This window comes from Platichthys flesus, chromosome 20, assembly GCF_949316205.1.
Source record: "Platichthys flesus chromosome 20, fPlaFle2.1, whole genome shotgun sequence".
In the NCBI taxonomy this organism is placed as follows: domain Eukaryota; kingdom Metazoa; phylum Chordata; class Actinopteri; order Pleuronectiformes; family Pleuronectidae; genus Platichthys; species Platichthys flesus.
The window spans coordinates 8,619,148-8,640,425 of NC_084964.1; the positions used below are offsets into that span (position 1 = coordinate 8,619,148).

At 42.8% G+C, this 21,278-nt stretch overlaps 1 protein-coding gene across 1 annotated transcript in view; it reads right to left on the reverse strand.

The window, feature by feature from the left end:
• Positions 1 to 2,002: 2,002 nt before the first annotated feature.
• shisa9a (shisa family member 9a) overlaps positions 2,003 to 21,278 on the reverse strand; it is a 49,527-nt gene continuing 30,251 nt past the window's right edge. Inside the window, exons 3-4 of the mRNA XM_062378960.1 lie at positions 18,384 to 18,602; positions 2,003 to 10,324 (exon numbers count right to left, since the gene is read on the reverse strand). Of these exons, the coding sequence (XP_062234944.1) occupies positions 9,381 to 10,324; positions 18,384 to 18,602 (1,163 nt within the window). The 3' untranslated portion in view covers positions 2,003 to 9,380. The remainder of the gene's footprint in view (positions 10,325 to 18,383; positions 18,603 to 21,278) is intronic.

Consider the following 21,278-nt stretch of genomic DNA (forward strand, 5'->3'; position numbering starts at 1 on the left):
GGTAGGTTTGATTACCCTGGCAGTGATCTTTTGTTTGAAGTTCAAGGACACGTTCACACTCTGGCCGGAGCTCTGCATGCATGGAGAGCAGCAGCAGGGAAAGAGGGATGAGAGGAGAGGAGATATTTTTATGATGAATAGATGTTGACTTTGGGCTAATTTAATACACTACTGACACTTTGTTTTATGCCCAAGTTATTATTAAAGAAAGGCAAACTGCCAGAAATCATCAGACTCAAGGAGGTAATGCTGATACAAGTACATGAACAAAAGTATAAACCTGCAGATTCATTGAGTAATGATCATTAAGATTTATGTCCAGGTTGATGGGTTAGACAGAGTTACTAGAGGTAACACCAAGCACTGTTTAATACATAGACTAAACATAAAAATGGACAACATTAGGTCATCAGAAGCGAAGCCAAAGCCTCTTTATTGCCAACTGATGGCTGGCTGCAGTATAGATCATAATCCTGCCTCCTCCACGTCAGTGGATGGGACTTGAACAAAAACTAAAAAGTCAAATTAGGTTACATATATATTTTTCTCAAAGATGGATTCTTTCTTTTAGGTGGTTCTCATCACACTGATCAGGTGTTTTCTGTGGTAAGTCATGATTGACTGCTGAGATAGACTCATGAGTGGTCGTGCTCTCGTATTGATGAGATTTTGCTCCTATGCCTCTGTCCCCTGAAAGCTACTGTGCAAACTAGGGATCCAAACGTGCAAAATGGCGATTTTCATTCATTATATTTTAAGTTTAATTTCTGGATGGTTGGATAAAGTGGAGACACGTCGTTCATCACTAATGTTTTTTTATTACAGAATAGGGTCAATTAATTACATTTTCCAATAATGGCAGGAGCAGCTGTTATATCATTTCATTCTACTTGTGGCATTAAGTCATTTTCCACATGCCACTTACTGTGGCTGCTCTTTTCTCTTAATTCATGCAATATTTACAACCAACAACCAGAAAAAGCAGAAAATGGCTGTGTCTCTCTGTGTATTCCCTTTTATTATTTAATGATCAATGTCTGTATTAACATCTGTGGCTAAAGATGTATGGAGGGCTGTCCACTAACCAGAATGTTGTTGGTTCGAATCCCCAGCTCTTCTAGTGTATATTCCAAAGTGTCCACGGGCAATATACTTGACCCCAAACTGACCCCTGGGTTCAGGTTATAATGGAAAGTGCCCTGTACGTAGCTGCAGCAGGTGATGTTAGGTGACCATTAACAATAGACAAATACAGCTCTGATGCTGCAGGAGAGTTATTATACACAGTGTGTCTGATATCCATCAGATAAACTTGAGCTGTTGTCCGACGTGCACTGAACTCTGCAGTTCCTCAGTATTTTCTCCAAAGGAGGTGGATGTGTGAACGTAATTGTTCGAGGGAGACGCTCTGCAGTTTCTGCAGACTTTATCCGCCTGGCCTCCTAGGATAATGTCCATAGAAATCTAATTCTCAATATGGAAATCCAGCCAAGGATCCCGTCAGGGTTTATGACGCTACTAACTAATGATGGTATTTACTGAATGTAAATATTCTGAATAACAACAGATGAAAAAGCAATGCATATTATATATATCACAAAAAGCAGGTCAATTTTATTAAATTTATCTTCGATCGTTTTGACCTTGTGCACATGAACTTTTGTCAAGTGCTCTCTGTGAAAACAAGTTTGTTGCAACTTTAGCAGAATCAGAATTGACATCTTTGAGACGTTTATGTGTCAAAGAGATGAGAACGAATGTTGCTTCAACTTCTCATTTTCGCTACAGTACATTAAGATGTCTGTAAAGTTTGTCCAAGCCGGAGAAACAGACTCTATATATCGTCTGATGCCTTTTTCGGCTAGTTTAGAGCCAAGAGAAATGAGAGAGGAGGAAACTGTAAAGTTTCTGTAAAGAATCTCTAACTTAGGAAAAAAGGACAAGAAATAAAAGAGACTCCAAAGGAAAGCAAAGACGGCAGCGCTTTTACAGAAGTCATCTTTTATTGCCACGTAAGAAAGTTGTATATAGAACAATGGTGATAATACGGTCAGATTGCAAATCAACAACAAAAGAAGAACAAAAATATCCCTGTCACCCCTCCCCAAAAATAAGAAAAACAGACTAATTCATAGCAACACTATGGTAATATATGTCTCGAACAGAACATCTGCTATATCTCTTTTTCTAACAATATTTGAATAGTACCAAAATACAGCTTTTTCATAAAGAAATTCTCACAAATTATAAAGTCAGTAAACAGTTAAAGGACGATGGGGCATCACGGTGCATATTATAAGCTACTGTGCAAACAATAGTGGGAGATGGACTCTATATCTTAGAAAATATGCTTTACTAGTCACGCATAAATGCAGTGTTGGAGCCATATCCATATACACATATGCATAAATACCACAAACTGGTCTGGACATCAAAAATAGAAAATTGGGTTTCATATATCTTTGCATGTAATGCATGATTAACACCAAAATGAGTTAATCAATGAGTTATTCTATAAAAGGATATGCTCGCTAAGGAATAATAGTCATATCACATATAGCTTATTGATTCTTCTGACTCCGGCTAATAGCAGGGGTCACATCCACTGTGATTGATATCCATCCCGTGATGCTAACAGCAGGTATATTTAATATAGGTATGTGGTCAAAATCATACATATAAAGCACATCATAGGAGCAAAACCCTTTTTAAACAGATGTAAGAGCGTCACTGGACAACAAACACTGCATCTCCCCTGTCTCTGTGTGCATAAGTAGACAGCTCCGTATTGGTGAAAAACATTGCGCATAAAGATGCCATACAAAGTCGTAAACGTAGCTGACAAGAACCCTTTTGATAATATAGCGATATATTGATTTCTCGTGATCATACAGATGCCGCTCTTCATAGGCTGTAGTCGTTACAGCGCCATCAAGCACGACAAACGGCAACAGTGGAGGATAGACAAGAAAAGAGTGGAGGAAAATCTTGTGTTTGAGCCCTTTAGTGTCATCTCCCGTGTACTGTACATATTTCCCTCTGTCATCAAGATAACGCTGCTCTTTCTTTTCTTTAATGAAAAGACTTTACTGCATTTTGTCTGTTTGGGTAAAACAAGAAAAAAAGAGAAGACCCTTCACTACTTCCCCCGCAAAAAAAATGTATATTTACAGACAACGCCAGCCCTCCTGATTCAGACTGACGACAAGAACAGTCCATGCTTCACATCTTCAGCTTTTAAATGAGCGCACAAAAGAAAATACTCAACAAGATATGCATTTTCTAGACATGTTCCAGTTCATATCAGTGATTGAATTGAAAATATGCTGAGCTGCTGTATCAATGATCGATGGTCTGAGAGTCGGCATGTTTGGTTAACAATGCTGTTGCCTGATGGAGGGACTGGACAGTGGTGTTTTTCAGCGTGTGGGTGTGTGTGTGTATGATTGTGATGTAGTCCATGATTCACAGCTTTCTAACAGGAGCTAAATTTAATAATTCAAAGCTTCCCAGAGTCACTTTTCGATTTCTGTCCACCATGGACAGAGTCCCGGTCGCAGCACCAAAGGTTTCACCCAGCATTGCTCTGGGGTTTCAGTGATTAAAGACCAGATCGTAAGTTATCAGGGAGCATAAGCTCTGTTAGCGCTTGTCGCTGTGTATTTTGTGAGAAAATGGGTGGTTTGCTTTTCTCAGTGCCCTTATAAATTTGACAAATTCAGAGACTCTGGTCCCAGCTGAAAAACCCCACATAAGCTCAACAATCATTCTGATGTTTTCCTTCCAAGAGTTGGACTCTGATCACGAGAGTAAGAGCACATCAGAAATGAGGCGAGAGGTGGCTGCACTGTTTTGGGGAGTCAGTCCTGTAGCTTGGTGGCTCAGGTGATGCACGGCTGTGAAGAGCTGTTGTTGACAGAGCCAGAGAAGCAGGGATTTGCAGGTGGGAAGTTGCTGAGGTCATGTTTGAGCAGCGATTCGCACTGAATAATTGGGGACCTACCACTGTACAAACAAGGGTTTGAGCTACAGGGATCAATAACCAGACTGTAGTCGTAGATCCTCTCCAGTGGGTGAGAAAAGACATGACTGTGTCTGATGGCTAGCTGGTTAAAGTAAACCAAATGGACAATAGAGGGCAATGCACTTGGGTAGTATTCATACTAGTAACAGGAATTTATTCAGATTAAATCAAGTTACTAGAGAGACTGGTCTCACTGTCCTCTATTGGTGATTTATCTCTGTATGTAGAGATGAATTAGATGAGAGCTCCCAAAAATCAAATCATCTCGCTTGCCTCCTCCATGTTTGCAGATAGGGCATGGACTTAAACAAATTTACACATCAAAGGATAATTTCCCCCCAAAGATAGTTTCTGACATTTTAGGTATTTTTAACATGATGTTTGTTAAGTGAGTGTCACGTTTGAGAGCAGAGATTGACAAGAGAATGGGCTAAGGGTAAGATTCGGTTAGGGTTAGGGTTAGTCACATATAGGCTTGTATAGTCACAAGCCCAAGACGGCAGCGACTATACCTGTGATATATTGGCTGTATTTTTATACACTAGGAGAAGGTAGAGAAGCGGTTCCTGCGCCGGTACTTAGCCGGTGATCAATCTACTCCAATGAACCACTGAACCCTCTAACTTGGGTCTGTTATCCGGCCACTTTCACAGCCACTCTCCATTTGACTTCCATTCAGCCACAGAGGAGAAAAAAGTGGTAAAGAGAAAAGGTTTAAGCTGTGGCAGTGCTGCCAGAGTAATCAGGACATGGATGGTTTGGAGCAATGAGTTCCCACTGAGTGGTCAGCTCTAGATTGTGACCACACTTTGCAGCTCCGTGGTTGGTGTTATAGAGCTGAAGGTGGTCACTAGTCTCTTTCTGATTGTCTAGTAGACGGACTGACTAAAGGCCTGGCCACACCAGAAAGTGGCCCGATTGAGATCATCCATGTGTCTTTGCCAATTTATTTAATATATAACATATTTCATAAAGTGAGACATTCTGAAATGCTTGAGTGACCAAGCCACTACCAAATCCCTTTTGTAGTTTGATTTCTTTCTTTTTGGAGCCGATACCATTGAATAATGTTTTTTTTGTATACCCCTGTCCATGATACCTCATGCTATTATCCCAGTTAAAGTAAAGTAACGTCTATTTGTTTGTGCATCAACCATAAAAAAACTGTAAAGGTCAAACTCCACCACAAAGAAGGCGAAGATCCCCTCAGGAGGTGAAGCTGGTTGTTTTTTCTAAAGTAAGGTAAACAAGTCAATGGAAAGCAACCATCTCTGAGCTATAAAACTGTATTTCAAACTACAAACATGCACCCAGAGAATTACGCTCTCTTTTTCTTAGTCTGAGGGGCCGGTGCTGACAATAGCTTCAGATACTACATTACGTCATCAATTATGTGAAATTATTATTTCATATATTCAGAAAATCTGTATCTTATTTGTAAACGAAGAACATGAAACAGTCTTTGATCTTCTTCTTCATGCTCTGTCACTCGTGGTGTCGAGTCCTGCAGACAACCTGTGTCCTTTTGTTTCCCCCTGCCGCATTTTTTTTTAGCCTGGCCGACTCGTCTGATGAAAAATGTCAGACATGACTGCCTCCTGAACCCACGCGTCTGTGCCTCTGACCCCATCAACCGTGACCCAGCCAGCGCGACCAATTCCCCGCTCTCCGTTTTTTTGGGGCTGTTACCTAGAGGGATTAGTTTTTCCATTTTTTTGTTTTGTTGACCAACTGTTTCCCCTGGCCTGCCTGCTCACCTATTGTTCCAGCGCCTGCCTTTGCTCAGCTGAATGGGCTTTAAGGATGGGGCAGTATGGGGCAGCTAGGAAGGTTCATATTTCCACATTTCCGCCTTGCTGGATTAAGTCAATTGGGTTTGATAATTGACATCCCGGGCAAACATTGACCTGCTTCTCAGCCTCTGTCGCAAACAAAACCACCAGCTGTCAAGAAAATAAGGAAGAAAAATACAGAGGAAAAAAAAAACACAAGAATTATCATTGTCAAGAATGGCAGGTTTATAGGATTTTAATCTCTATGGATAAAGTTTTTCTGGTTTGTTTGATTTTTGACTTTTTCAGAGACAATAATTCTTTACTTAAGTAGGATCTGCACACACACACACACACACACACACATACAGACATACACAATTTATAACGGGTGAAATGTGCGCAGTGTTCAAGAGCACACACAGTGGTACAAAACTGCAAACTGGATTACATTTTTTGGCACACAGAATCAATCACTTATATTTCCTGCTAGAACAATGGGAAAAACCAATCATGCCTTTCAAGGTGGGGCTGAATTATTATTATTACTCACTGGCTCATCATGACTGTACTCTACTATCACAGAAAAGCTTCATAACAGCCCAGATTTAGTTCCCCTCCGATATTTCTGCTCTGAATGCCTTCGATTGAAGACAGTTATGGGTGGGAGCAAAGAAGAGAAGAAGGGAGGAAGAAAGAAAGCATGAAAAGAAAGAGATAAAGCGAGAAAGGCTATGTATATTTATATATATAAAAAGCATAATGTCAGTTATCGCTACAAAGGGCCAAGGTCTGGAGTTTCACAGTCTTTCATGTACAATAGACGCAGTAGCGGTGGCTCTTTGTCTCTCCGCTGTGACAACGCCTGCCGCTCGGCACTGTGGGAGCAAAAGGAGAGCAGAGTCCACCCTGTAAATCTCTGTGTGTGTACCTGTGTGTGTGTGTGTGTGTGTGTGTGTGTGTGTGTGTGTTTGTGTGTGTGTGTGTGTGTGTGTGTGATGTGGATGCATAAGTGACACATTTCAATGCACTGATGACTTCTTCAATCCTGTTCCGCGGATCCAATTTTGGTCTCAGGTTTCCAGTCAGGTGACCCCCGAGGCAGCAGTGGTTCCTCAGCAGGAGGTAAACACATTCCCCTCCGGTAGACCCCGCGCTCAGCTGGCTGAGTTGTTTCATGTGTCACATTGAAATCCAATGTCTTAGTTTCACACCAGGCAGGCACGTGCACCTCTTCCTCTTTTATTTACAGACATTAAAAATGGAAAGTTAACACCAAGGTTGCTGTCTATCAACAAATGTATTTTAGAGTGTGATGTTGTCAGAGCAGCCCGTCGCCTTGTTAGTTCTTCGGCTGAACACTGCTCTGATCACTCCCAGAGATGGTTTTAGCAATCAAATCATAATCCTTCCACACACACATTCATGTTTTAACTCTAACGTGGCAAAGCACTGTCTGACTTCAGTCTGATCACTTGAAAATGCATCTTAATCGCGAGTGCAAAGAGGGTCTTAGAGGTTGATGCAGCACTTTAGATAACAAGGTTACAATGATAACAGTGGCTGCAGCTGCTAATAAGTACCACATCATTTGAAACCAGCAAATGGGCTCGGAGAAGCTGTGAGGAGATTTGGCCTATTTGTTAGACTTAAGGATTTATTTTCATGTGTGAGTCATGTAACCCAGATATTCTTTTTTTCTGCTGGTTGTGATGTTTTTCTTTCTTTCTTAGCAAGAGCTCGAGCAAAGCAAGTGATCTAATTAAGCCTAGTTTTTTGTGGCGGTGTCTTTTATCACCAGCAAAGGATCTGTTTTTTTTATTATTATTATTCCCATTATACCCATTCTTCACAACAGTTCCATGCTTTTGTAGAACTTTCTATGCAGAATAAAAAATGTAAAAATCTAAAATGTTCAGAAGCCAAACCTGACATTTGGTCCACATAAATAAATATTTTATTTTGACCCATTTTTTTACACTTATGTTACTGATATATACATAAAACAAATGTCTATTTAATCAAATAGGTAATTTTGCTTTATAAACTTCACTGTGATTAGACTACAGGAATTCACAAAGTCTACTACCCTCCATAACATGTACTTTTTCAAACAAATTTAAGTCTAAATTTGCTTTAGAAGTGCTGGTATATGAAATTTGATACCACTGAATATGGACTAGCCAGATTCCACTGTTCAGTCTTTGTGCTAAGCTAAGCTAACTGGCCGCTAGCTGTTGCTTCTTATTGTATAGATATTAGAAAGGTAGCATTCCTCTCATGTAATTCTTTGCTAGAAAGCCGGTGGGCATATTTCCCAAACCGTCAAACCATTTCTTTAACTATGTCAATTGTTCAGTAGTTTTTAAAGGTATAATTTATATTAATTGCTTGTCACTTTGACTGAGTAGTCTTATTAGAGATTTCTTGAACACTGCAATGGTCTCAATTCACTGACAAGAATACGATTGTGAGTAAACATGAATTTTAGGATACAACCCACAAAAATATAGATAATAAATATACCCAAATTAAATAAATAAGCAACCATTGGAAACTGAAATCCAAAATGACTGGTATCATTCTTCAACAAACCCTTATCTGTCAAACCCTGGTGTGTTTTGTTGCTACAGTAAATATATCTGTGTGTGTACAAGTTTTTCTGTGCATGTTTCTGAATATGTGCATTTCTTTGTGTGTGTGCATGAGAAGCCTCTGCTCGCAGCAGCCTCGTCCAGTTCCTGCCTCCCTGCCACCTTTTCCCTCCTCGCGGCCAGCTGTCACCACCACAGACGAGATCAGAGCAGCACAATGCCAGTGCGACAGCGTCCATTCTCTGTGCCAGAGCCTCGTGGAAAAGGGCGACCTTCAGCTGCAGAGCTTATGAGGGTGTTTCTGAAGAGCCAGACTGGAAAGCCCTGCATGTCTGCAAAGCCCAGTGTCCTCGTCGTCTGTTTCTAAGCCCTCAGTAGATTTGGGGCTGAATCGTGACGGAATGTTATTTCTTCCAAACCATTCCACACTTTGTTGGGCAGATGAGCAGAACACTTGTGGCCAGGTTTGTGGGTAAACTTGCAATTCTTCTTACCAAGATGTTTCAGTGTTAATCCTTTATATTGCTTCTCAGGTTGGATTCCTACAGTGAAGCCAATCCATCTTACTAGCAGGTTCCCACTTCATTGTCTGTGTGTGGTCGCACTGAAATGCTCAGATATTGTTATCATTACAGGGTAGATATTATCCGTGAGACAACACTCGTGTGTACATACATCCCAGCTCTGTAGGCTATTTGTTATGGTTACAGAAATCCCCTGCTTTTATGCCATCCTTTTGACAACAAAGGTCTGTTCAGTGATTTGCTTCGTGAACTCTCCATGTGAAATGAGGAACACTCGGACACAGTGTCACTTTCCCACCGCATTCAACCAGCCAACCAAGAAGCCTCAACTTCTTGACACAAACATACACACACAGATTTGCACCTTTTGACCACCCCCGGAATTGATGTCTCCACATAGAGATTAACTGTGCCACCACTCAGTAGGCATCCATTTACCCTTCTTGTTCTCCCTTTCCCTCCTCACTCACACAGTCACCTCTGTCTTGCTGTTGGTCACAAAGTAGGGCTGGGTGGGGAGGAAGTGTTGGCTGTGGCTTTGGCCTCTGCTGCCATGGAGCTGGTTCGGCTCCAGAACGGTACACTGAGGCCTCTTGTGCCCGTAGGTCTTCCTCCGCCCCACTGTCTCAGTCCCGTCCCAGCCCTTCAGCCCCATCCCATGCCCAGTCGCAATTGTGTTGGAACTGTATGCCAATGGGCGGCCCATTGTAGCCGAGCTGGAGCCAATGTTGGTCTCAGCGGGCCTGGACATGCCTAGGGACAGGCCACCTGGCATGGTCCCCACCATGTGTGCCAGAGAGGTAGCCCCGTGTCCTGGCGGCTTGCTACTATGGCTGTGAGCATGAGGGTGGGAGCTGTGAGAGCTGTGAGAGCTGTGGGCAGCGTGGCCATGGCTGCCTTTGAGTTTGTGACCATTTTGCTTAAGTGCCCCGCCTCCTCCCCCTGCTATGTGCCGCTCTGACGGGAGGGTCGACCCAGAGGAGATACTGGGCATCTCTGTGACATAGGTGGCCACAGGCTCTGGAGTCAGTGGACCCAGAGAAGTCATAGGGGTCATGGAGGACATCGGAGTGAGGGATGTCATGTGTGTCATTGAGGTCATGTGTGTCATTGACGTCATAGGTGTCATTGACGTCATGTGTGTCATTGACGTCATGGGTGTCATTGACGTCATTGGGTTCATTGACGTCATTGGGTTCATTGAAGTCATCTGAGTGATGTTGGGGTTCATGGAATTGGAGGCCATTGGATTCGAAGCCATAGGATTGTTGGTCATCGGAGGAGTCATCGACGACATGTTGCCCATAGAGGGTCTGGAGTTGCCCATTGGCTGGAGAGGAAGGCTGCCCTTCGATGGCAGCTCCACCATCAGTCGACGCTTGGTGTAGAGTTCTCCGTTGTACTTGGCAGCTGATGGAAGAGGGAGACAGAGAAACAGGGAGCTAATGAAAATGTAAGGTGGACATGAAAGAGCTGCTGCAGGGTACAGCTGAGATCTTCAGTTAATTGTGAGAAACTATTTAATTAGCCTTTTTTCAAGTTGGCTGTTTGCTCTTTTTAGACAGTCAGTTGTTAAAAAAAGAATATTCTCAGCACGTCTGTGTTTGCTAGGGAAAATAAAACTGTTATAGTGACTCATAAAAAAGAAGGTTGAGTAGTTTGTAGATCAGCCGCAAACTAAGGCAGGCATGCAAATGGACACAAGAAAAGGTTTGGATGGAAAATGCCCCATCCCTTTTTTACTCCCACAATCTAAACAGGTAGTGTAACAAACTCCATATACTTTAAATTGATTGGTCAGCTCTCCCTCATCACACTGACCAACAGGTTGTGAGGGCTACTGACACCGGAGGAGGGAACTCTAAAGGAAAGCCCAGAGTGTCTCCTCCACCTCTCCTCTTCCTCCTTTTATATAGCAAAGAAAACAATGTATTTCTGTGGTGTTGGGAAGGTGCTCATTATGACAAGAAAAATAACTATATCATGGACAAAGCATGCAAGGCCATTATAACATACACTATGGTGGTCAACATCGAACATACTGCATGTTGTTTTCTCCCTTTGACATTCAATCAAGGGAACATTTTAGTGTTCAGGAGGGTAATTATTGAGTAAATGGCTTTCTGACACATATTTACAGATCTGGATTTTAGAAGACACTTGAATGCGTTTGTAGAGAATCATTACAACAGGCTCTAGGCAGTCTTCCAACATCTGTCACTTGTACTTTGTAGATTGGCTCATCCAGTCCAAATTGCAAAATGCTGAATTCCAATCCTGACTATGAATTAGCCTCTGGGTGCTCGGCCAATATTGTGGGGCTTCTGGTGACATATCAGGGACTAGCCAGTAGGTGGATATCAGGGCAAAGACACTGTTTTCCATTTGCTGTGAGTCAGTCTCTACACAAAACACAAACAGCGATACTTTTTGTTGTTTCTTTAGGTCCATATGATATTTTGGCTAATCTCTATTCACAGCGATCTGCAAATGAATAAAGATAAGTTAAAAAGTGGATAGCCAAAACATGTGTAATGTTTTCCAGCCCTACCTGCTGGCAACAAAAGCTTGATAGGTCAAACTGAATGTAATGGGAACCAGAATACAGATTCTGCATATTCACATGCCGAATGAGTTCATAGAGATTAACGACTGCACTCTATCAATGCTTTGAGTAGCTTTGTAATTTTGCTATTGCACGAAACATGTGCCCAATGACGGTCTTAAGCTCAGCACTCTGTATAAATGTAGTGAATTCGTTAGAACAGGTAAACCTGTACAAGCATGTAAGCTTACTGGCTCTATGAAATGCTACCTCACAGTGTAATGGCTGAATATAATGCATTGAAGTGGGACTGGAGAGTTGCTGAAATAAGTTATTGCAATTGGTGGAAAATCTTTTTTTTAGCAGGTAAAGCTATGAGGACACACATGTATACACAGGGTGCAAATTTGGAGTCTCAGCCAACAGACACCAACATCTTACTACTCAGCCTCACTGTGCTCTATGCGCTGGTTTAAGCCTCTTCCCCGTATCGTCTGTATACCCGGCCATGTTTGTGTGTGACTGCTCCTTTCTTGTAGCAGTCACCTTTCATGCCACACATTTATTCCTCCCTCTGGCAGCCGCCGTCCCCAAGCCACAGTCTCTCTTATCACCGCGAAATGTGAGCTTTTTTTTCTGTCGGATTCACATTCCAAGTCGAGTCATTACTCTTTAGCCCTCGTTGCCTCCACGTCGTCGAAGATAAAGTTAACACAGTCAGTGAGTTTGCTTTTGCCACTGTAACAATAAATCTGGTTTATCACGGCGAGAGAAGCGGGCAGGAGGGGAGGTATAGCGGAGGGGGATGCGGATGGGGGCTGAGGGGGCAGCGGCGTATCTCCTGCCGAGTTTGCAGCTAGACCGCCCCGGGGGATCAAACTTGCTCAGGCGACAGGTGAATCAATCCGGCGGCAGTCAGCTCAACAGTGCACACATCCAGCGGCGTACGTGAGTGGAAATGGAAAACACTGCTGTTACGCAGCACGGGCACTGCATGGCTCTGCCTGAGAAAGGCCAGTACCCCACAGGGACCAACACACATTATGCATGAGGGAAAAAATAAATCAAGCACTGCTTTTTTTAAAGTCCCCCAGCGCAGATAACATACAGATCTTATTAGTGTTACACCAGTGTGTCAGTCTGCTTTTTATTAGAGAATCAAGTTGTCTACTTTCAAAAAGGATGGAGGGCTTATAATGATAACAAGTAAACAGAATAGCAATATATGGCCAATGCATTGCATGCATAGGCACACATAATTATGAAACTCTTCAAGACCACATTTCTTTTTATATTTTGCAATTTCTCTATTTCTGAGATTTTTTTGTATATGTGTGTTGATCAACCCTGTCATAGTCATCCAATAGTCATAGTAAATGCCAGAGAAGCTTTCTCAAGTGAACATTTGCATTCGTTGGCAGGTAAACGGTCTAATGTAAATATATTCAGTGTGGGCTCAGGATGTGAGATCTTATCTGAACCTGCTCTCTGTAGTAGTTCAGCCGCAATCTCCACTGTGGAAATGCAGCAATGTCAGGCAAAGTGGTTGAACTGTTGAATGCTCGCGCGCTCTTTTATAGAATGTTAGCGGATTTGACATTTCGGCCATCTCAGCAGGGCGGCTCGAGAAATCGCAACGTTGGTCCCTCGGGTTAATCCACCCTTTTGGTCCATACTTTAATATCTCCACCACTAAGGACTGACGTGAAATTAATAACCAACATTTGTGTTTGATAGATATATGTCTAATTCGCCAAGGCTCCAAGGGTTAATCGCCAGTATTGACAGCCGACTCGTGACCGATCAAACGCTAGTATCAGCAGGACCTTGCTCTTGTAGCTCCATCATCCATCATCTACCCTGCAGGATGGCATCGCATGAAACCAGAATGTTTTGAATTCATTTCTGGATACTGGAAGAAGTGCAGATGCACCATCCTTCTTTATAGATCAACAGTCTATGGTTAACACCTGTCTGCTCTTAGACTTTGGGGAGATGCAGGACAGGGGCAAGTGTGTTATCAGAAAAATGTGTTCCACATTTACTGCCGATTCTTTCTGCAGACTATCCAAGACAGACAAACTTATTGATGTTGTAGAGGAACATCCTTTCTAACCTTTAATGGTTTATCGCAGTTGTTAGATGTTGCAGAGCAGGTTGCATTAGCTGTGAGCCATAATTGGTCATTTGTTCTCCTGGGCTGAGCTACAGGTCTGCATTCAGGGACGTTTATTAGTGGGGTTTTTGCCTCGGTCGGATTTAGAATTCGATAAAGTGACCTTAAATAGATTCACGGGGGACAGTGGAGATGGCTATTGATTGACAGAAGTGTGTCTTATCAGCTGGACGGTAAACCATTGGGAAAATGGCAGAGGCAATTAAAGAAAAGGGGGAAAAAAGGCAGTTGGGAGAGTGGTGTTGATCTTCGCTTGGTGCTTTCTAACAGGGGGTCACTAGGCAGTGAAAACACCAGACGCAGAGAAGAAAAGAAGACCGAGGTCCATTTATGCAGCTTGAGATTGATAGAGCTCATACAAAGGTGATTTCAAACAGAGCAACCACTTTCCTTTCGGGTTGCCTGCTGTCTCCTTCTGTATCACCTCTCTCTCTCTCATACTTCACCCCCATAAAATGTTTTCACAGCTCATGAGTGACGTTCCCATCTCCGGATGAACAGTAATGGCAGTTTGCCTGCTGGAATCCCAGGCTCCTGCACTGCATATCTCTAGACAGGTTTCCAATCATTTCAAAGGTGCCTCTTTGAATACCACTTGTGGAATGGAAATCTGTCAGTCAAGTGTGAGCTAGAGGGGGGGTAAGGCAGGAGGCCTTCCTTCAATTACAGAAATGGAATCAGATATGAGCCCCTATAAGGGAGGATCGAGATTAGCAGCTCAGTGATTCTTTAAGGGGTGATATGGAGCGTGATGGATTTTGTGTGGGGGCCTGGAGGTGACTGTGTGTGTGTGTGTGTGTGTGTGTGTGTGTTTGTGTGAGGGGGGATACAAAGGGAGCAAAAAGAAAAAGGTGAGGTAGAGATAAAGGTGACAAACTGAGGGGAGGGAGACGAGAGGATGGGAAGTGCAAAGATTTAGGGGAGAGGGAACGGGGAGAAAGGTGAGAGGACATGAGAAGATGGTGAGAAAGAAGGAACAGAGGAGGGAAATGATGAAGGAGAGAAAAACGAGGTGAGTTAAGAAGAGCGTGTAAAGAAAAAGGTCCAGGTGACGCAGTGAGGGGAAGACGAGGAGCATTTCAGGTATAAAGAAGTAAGGAGAAGGAGGTGGCTTTAAAATCAGCTGAAGAAGAGGAAGAGGAGAATATTGACAGTTACGCGCTGAAAGACTTTACAACCATTAAACATAGCTCCCTGTTAAATAAAAATTGTTGCCAAGCCAAATTTGCCTTGTTATAGTTTTGCACTTTTCATCCCATTAAGTGAGAAAAACTACTAACTGCCAGTGTGAGCGCATCCCGTCTACAAACCAATCAATGTCAGGGATTGCTTGATTTGAGTTGAATTTTAACCCTATTTCAACCCTCACCCTTAAAATGAAAATGTGAAATAAAATGTAAACAATGTAACAAAGACATGAACTTTCAGGTGTGAAACCGCTGCAGACTTAAGATTCTTGTGCTCTTCAGGCTCTTCACGTTTTTTTTTTTTTTTTTAGGGGGGGGGGGGGTATTTTTAGATTATGCAGGAGCCTTTTTCTGTCTGTTTTAGTTCATGTGAACATTTCAAATAGCCGATATCAATGTCTGGCTCCACACAGGAATGTGTACAATTTGCTTATTCTTACCATACAATCATTTAGATCAGTGCCGTCACAATTTCCTTTGGGATTGATTCTTAATTTAAAGCCGATGAATTATTTTACAAGGTTCAGGCTCTTAGGAGTAAGAGCCAAACACTCACTGATGTGTTTGTGTCACTGAAATGCAACGTGAAACACAACTGGCATTTATTTAGCTCGAAGGGCGTCACAGGGAGAAGGGTGTGGGAGTACGCTGCTGCTTTTAGATGAGAATGGAAACTGCTTACGTTTGGATGGATGTTAGAATCTTCGGTCCGTGTGAGGATATTGAAGTGCAAGTGGAGTTTGGTTGGGGGGGGTCTAATCATTGTCGTGCATTAAACAAAACAATGATCTTCCGTCCTCCTGTCAGTTTGTGATAGCTGACAAATTCCAGGACTTGTGGCCGAATTTTCAGTTTTTCTTTTTCTTGGATCTGCTTGCATAATTCCTCCCGCACATCGTAACAGATGACTTATATTTCCCCACACACACTCCGCGGAGCATTTGCATGTGCATCATGTGTTGGTGTTATGTGGCGTTAGAAGAGAAGCAGGGGCCTTACATCAGAGAGAGAGAGGTTTTCCAGCTGAGAGACAGTGGGGCTGCATCCCTTACTCAAATTGCAACGTGTCATGTGGCTGCGCTGCACTCTGATCTATCGGAGCTGCTGTCAGTGGAGAAATTGGCATCCCTGCCTCTGCCGTGACTGATTCCTTCACTCTATGCTGAATGGTCAAAGGACAAAAAAAAAGGATCTCATTGCCTTTATGGTCCTCAGAGACAGACACCGAGATGTCTTCTGTTTGCATTTTAAGTAAGGGAACGATTTTCTGCGATCAAACACGGAGGCAGATGTGCCGAAAATATCCAGCCACCGACTGAAGTCTATATTTGGTCAACTATCAGCATATTCTAAATATACACCAGCAAACAATACAGATGGCAGGGTTCAGGATGACAGTGTTAATCACTATTTTCATTTCCTCTATGCGTTATGTGTCGACTTGTCACATTGTGTTCGTCTGTTTCTCTTTAAAAAAAATGCTGGCAGTTACATAAACTGCCACTGTAATCACAAAACACCTTCTTGCTTCCAGGGCACAAAGCAGGGCTCAGCTTACATGAGCATGATCTGTTAGTACAACATGTCTATGGATGAATTAGGGTTCTTAACATGCAGGGCGGTGAGGGGAGGGGCACTTAGAATGCAGAGGGGGTTCAAACCTGTATTTGTCATCGGAATCAAATATTTTCACTTCGGCTCTTTGCCATGCACAGAGGCCTTTCAACAAATAGGGTCTTGTAGCTATTTGCACAGATATTTAGATTTTGTGTTATTAACAATATCTGATATCGCGAGTGGGCTGAATACTGAATCAGGTGAGGGTCGGGTGCCGTACCTGACGAGCATTAACATGCTGACAAGACGCTCGCGCTGAAAAGTTCACAAGTCAATCTCGGATGAATTCAGGTTATGAAATAGTGATGCCGCTGCCAATAACACATGAGCATGGTGCGCTTCAGCTCACACTGCCAAAAGACCTCATTGAATTCGGCGGCATGCATTAGGCTGCCGAACAGCTTGATGAGCCGCCTGTTCCTGTGTTACATGGAGTCTAGTTTTGGTGCCACCAGTCAAATCAGACTGCTGTAGTTCAGCAGCGTCGCTCCTGGAGGCCTCTGGAAGAAAAAGTCTCCACCGCTCCTTATGTTAGAATCACAAAACCTGTGGGGACTGTACATGAATTAATCAGGAGGGGAGGTAGGGCCAGAAAAGCAGGGGGAGGTCTTTTTGCTGAAGGGAGGGTGGGCATAATCTGTAGTTCTTTTTTCCTGACCCAGATTTAATCATTTTCTTGCAGGATTTACAAGACAATGGTGCGATGGACCATGAGAGTACATTCATTGCATTCCAGTCGCTGCAAAGTTACAATTCAACCATGACCAACAGCCATAATGTCCCTTTTTATTGTCAGTTATATTTAGAGAGATTAAACATAGTTTCCAAAAATGACAATGAATTTGAGGTTAACGGCTCCTCGTAATTGAAGCACGACTCCTAGGGGATCTCTAAAAAAAGGCAAGTAATGAATTAATAGGACTCCCAGTTCGCAATTTTACTATACATTCGATTATGATTCAGCTTGCCAGAATGGGGGAAGTACGGTGGCCCTTAGAGCTCAATGCACGACAACTTGAGAAGACACATGCAAATGGAGAAAACATTTTCATCATCTGACAAATACAACGCAATGCAAATACAACACGACCAGATTCTCACAACACAATGGGAGTGTTTCCAGGGGACATGAGAAAGTGAGGAACAAAGCTGGGACATACTTGCAAATTCAGGAAATTTGACAAATTCATATAATTCAGTGTCTTCCGTTAATTATCGAGAAATGTGGAAGCCCGCCATTTTGTAATTTGTCCAGTCAGAGCTTTGTAATGAACCAAAACACGTTTTACTCTTCCCGTCATAACATAAGAGATCTATATCTTTGTGTGTGCTGCACTATTTGCTTTGTGTTAGCTCGTGGCGTCGCGCTACGGCGAGCAACCACATGCTCACACTATGGTCCATAAAGTTTTTATCGTCCATGAAGACAGTCAGACCTCATAGATTCAGCTCCAGTTGGCATGCAATTCTCTCTCATGCAAGACATTTTATTCACTATTATTCTGCGCACATATCAGAATCTGTTGAGCTTGAGATTGACCTCGGTGCACATGCAACCCTACTGAGTCCATAGCTTGAATTAATGCAGATTACTTCCGCTGGCTGGATACAGTGTCTCAGCCATGTTCCTCCTTTTTTCGATGTGAAGGTTAACAGCACATTTTCTATTTGCCGGGCACGTGCTATCAATTTAATGAAGACGTTTTCATTCATTGTAGTGAGTTGAGCTCTCAGGGCCACCGTAGGGAAAGGTCACAAGCTCCAAGAGTAGGTGCCCCCTCTCCAAACATTCTTACAGTCAGCACCACTAGAAACAGCAAGGAAATCGGTCACACATCTTCCAGTGCACTCGCCTCTCCCCTAACCTGTGAAAACATTCTCTGTTCCTGTTCATTTTACACTTGTTAAAATGTGAAGATGATAAGAAGCCTGACAGACACTCACCCACAGCCTTCAGGGAGGCGTATTTGTTGAAATCTTTATTCTGCTGCTGCTGCTGCTGCTGCTGCTGCTGCTGCTGTTGTTGTTGCTGCTGCTGCTGCTGTTGCTGCTGCTGCTGCTGCTGCTGTTCGTAGGCGTGAGCGAACTGGCTCAGGGCGGGGTAGGGGTGCTGCTGACCCATGTTAGAGCCCTGGCCCACGTTGTTGTTGATCTGCCCCCCCTCTGTGGACAAGGACACATGGCAGGACAAGGTTATGATCAGGTTTAGGATGGTTATCATCGGGAATATCTCTCCTGTTCATTTTTCCGGCATCCACTCGTACACCCACCCCCTTTCCCTTTTCCTTCTACTGTAGGATGCATAAAGAGACGATGATGTTGAAAATCTGTCCACACTCAACAATTCTCTGGACACATGAGCGGCAATTCATTACAGCACCATTAACAAATGACCTCTTGCGCTCATTCTATAGCTATAGCCTCTGGTTTCCCATGCTCCCTATTAAACATTTGGACAGAATGCAGACTGTAAACACTGATTGGCTGCATCTACCGACCATTACAAGAGATTTTATCAGCGGTTTCAGCGCGTGTCTCAGAATACAAAGTAGCCTGTAAGCCTGTGTAGTAGCTGAGAGCTCCTTATCTGAGGTGGTTTACAGACACATCCCACATCTACTGTGTCAGGTACTGTGTGAGAACTGTCCGTCTCGAAACTGTGTCTGTGGTGAGCGCACGGGCGAGGCCATGGTTGCAACATTTCCAGTGAGGGTTTAAAAGGGAATATATCAGTATGTTCTCCAGATTCTCACTTTAAAGGAAGTTTGATTTTTTTAAAACAGAACTTTTTGGGAGAGGGTTGAGAAATAACTCTCCTTAAGACTTCTTTGAAGTGGGGAAAAAAAAAAAAATCCAGACACGACGCAGTCAGACTGAACTTTTGTTTTCCAGCAAACTCTCCCAATAGTATTTAAACTGAGTATCTCTAATGGGGCTGCTTGGCCATGTTCATTGTGCTAAACGGAAGGTATTACTGCTGTAGCACCCACCGGGCCCCACTTACACCGTTCTGACATCCATCACTGTTTTCTTATCTGCAATTTGTTCTCAGGTATAAACAAAATGGATGCACACTCAAGAGCCCTCTTGCACACACTTGTTTACTGACAATGCTTGTGCAGAATAATCAGTTTGTCTTTAATCTGCAGTTGTATAGTTAGGTTTCAATTACACAAAGAAGACAGGTTTCAGTGCATACTTCTGTTTGTGCAAAGTTATATTGATTTCTTTAAGTGTCAGAGATTTAAAATACATGAATATGTAACACTCATTCACCCAAACAGTCACCTATCATTAGGTTTCACACACTGGCTGTGGTAAATGTGCTAAATGTATCACAACTTCAATGATTTTCCAGCTTTCAGAGTAAATGTTCTGTCCAATTGTAGCCTGTTAATTCTGAAAGCGAGCTGACTGACTGTGAGACGGGAACAATTCTGCAGTTTAAGAAGGATTCAGGAAACAGTTTTCTTAAATACAGAAAAGAACAGCATGGGAAGTGGAACTGGGAAACCGCTCAAGCTTTTTTTTTTTTTAAATACTGTCGATTTGACATCAAACTCTAGGATGCAAAGAGATTTGGAAAATATATTTTACCTTCAGAACAATATATAAGTTTAACTGTTTAATATGTTAACCGTTTATGAATTGCTTTTGGTCTAGCTGGCTGTGCACATTGGGTACAAGTCTATGGCCAAATGTCTCACATTGCATTCTCCTTCTTTTCTGCTTCCTGTTACAGTTTTCAAAAAAGAACATTTTACTATTTTATGTTTTTTTTTTTTATTTATAACAAGATCTAGTTGGCGTGATGTTGTGATCGTGATTAGCAATTATACCCTGGCACATTTTCCCAGGAGCCCTCTCAACCTCATAATTGAGAAGTCGGTGGATCAGCCCTCCTCCCCACTCCAGTTATGTAATAATGGGGCCTGATGCTGTACCTCCCCACGAAGATGCAAAAAATCAGATGGGGGGGACAAGACGTACAAGAAGTGCAAGCATGGAAATAAACTGAGGCCCCTGCGTCTCAGTAGAGTCTTATGAGAGCGTCGTGGAAGTGCACTGCTCTGTCAGACTTCAAAACTCAGCCGAGTGTTCAAATATGTGTCGGAATTCTGAGGACACTCCAGCATTGTTCTCTCGCTGTGCTGAGCCTGACAAGATAATTGTAAATTCCTGTTCCTGAAGGCAAAGGTATCCTGGCTAAGTGAAAACATTCTGTGAAAGGCCCCCGTACTGCCACTTGATAATTTGAGGAAGTAAGTAAAAATGTGAGAGAGAACGAGGGTGAGCGAGGAAAGTGAAACAGGACGACAGGAGAGGGATGAGACATCATGAACAATGAAGAGTGTTCGAAATTTTTCTGGCAGAGAAATGAAGGAGGTGTGTGAAGCACAGAGGGAGCGTGACAAAACCATTTACCCAGAGAGCAAAAGAAATGAATATAGAGAGACACCAAAGTCAATTTCAGACACGAAAATGTACGGAAATGGTGTTTTCACATATGAGGAACGCAGCAAGACACTGGCGCACAACAACGGGAAATTGTCCGGCACATTCAGGCGAGGGGTAGCACATGGAGAGAATATGCAGGAGACTGAACATTACATATATTTCCACTGCAGAAATCACATATTTGTATGAACAACGGCAACGGCCTTTAAACATCAAAATGTCCCGATTCTCGTTGTCTTACCGAAAGTTCCGGAAAAGAGAAACTGGCTAGGAAATTTCTACATGAAAATGTGCAGGCGTAATCCCCCACAGTCAGAAATGGACAATCCCAAACCAGCCCTATATATATATATTAACTCTTCCTCACCTCCTCCGTCTCTG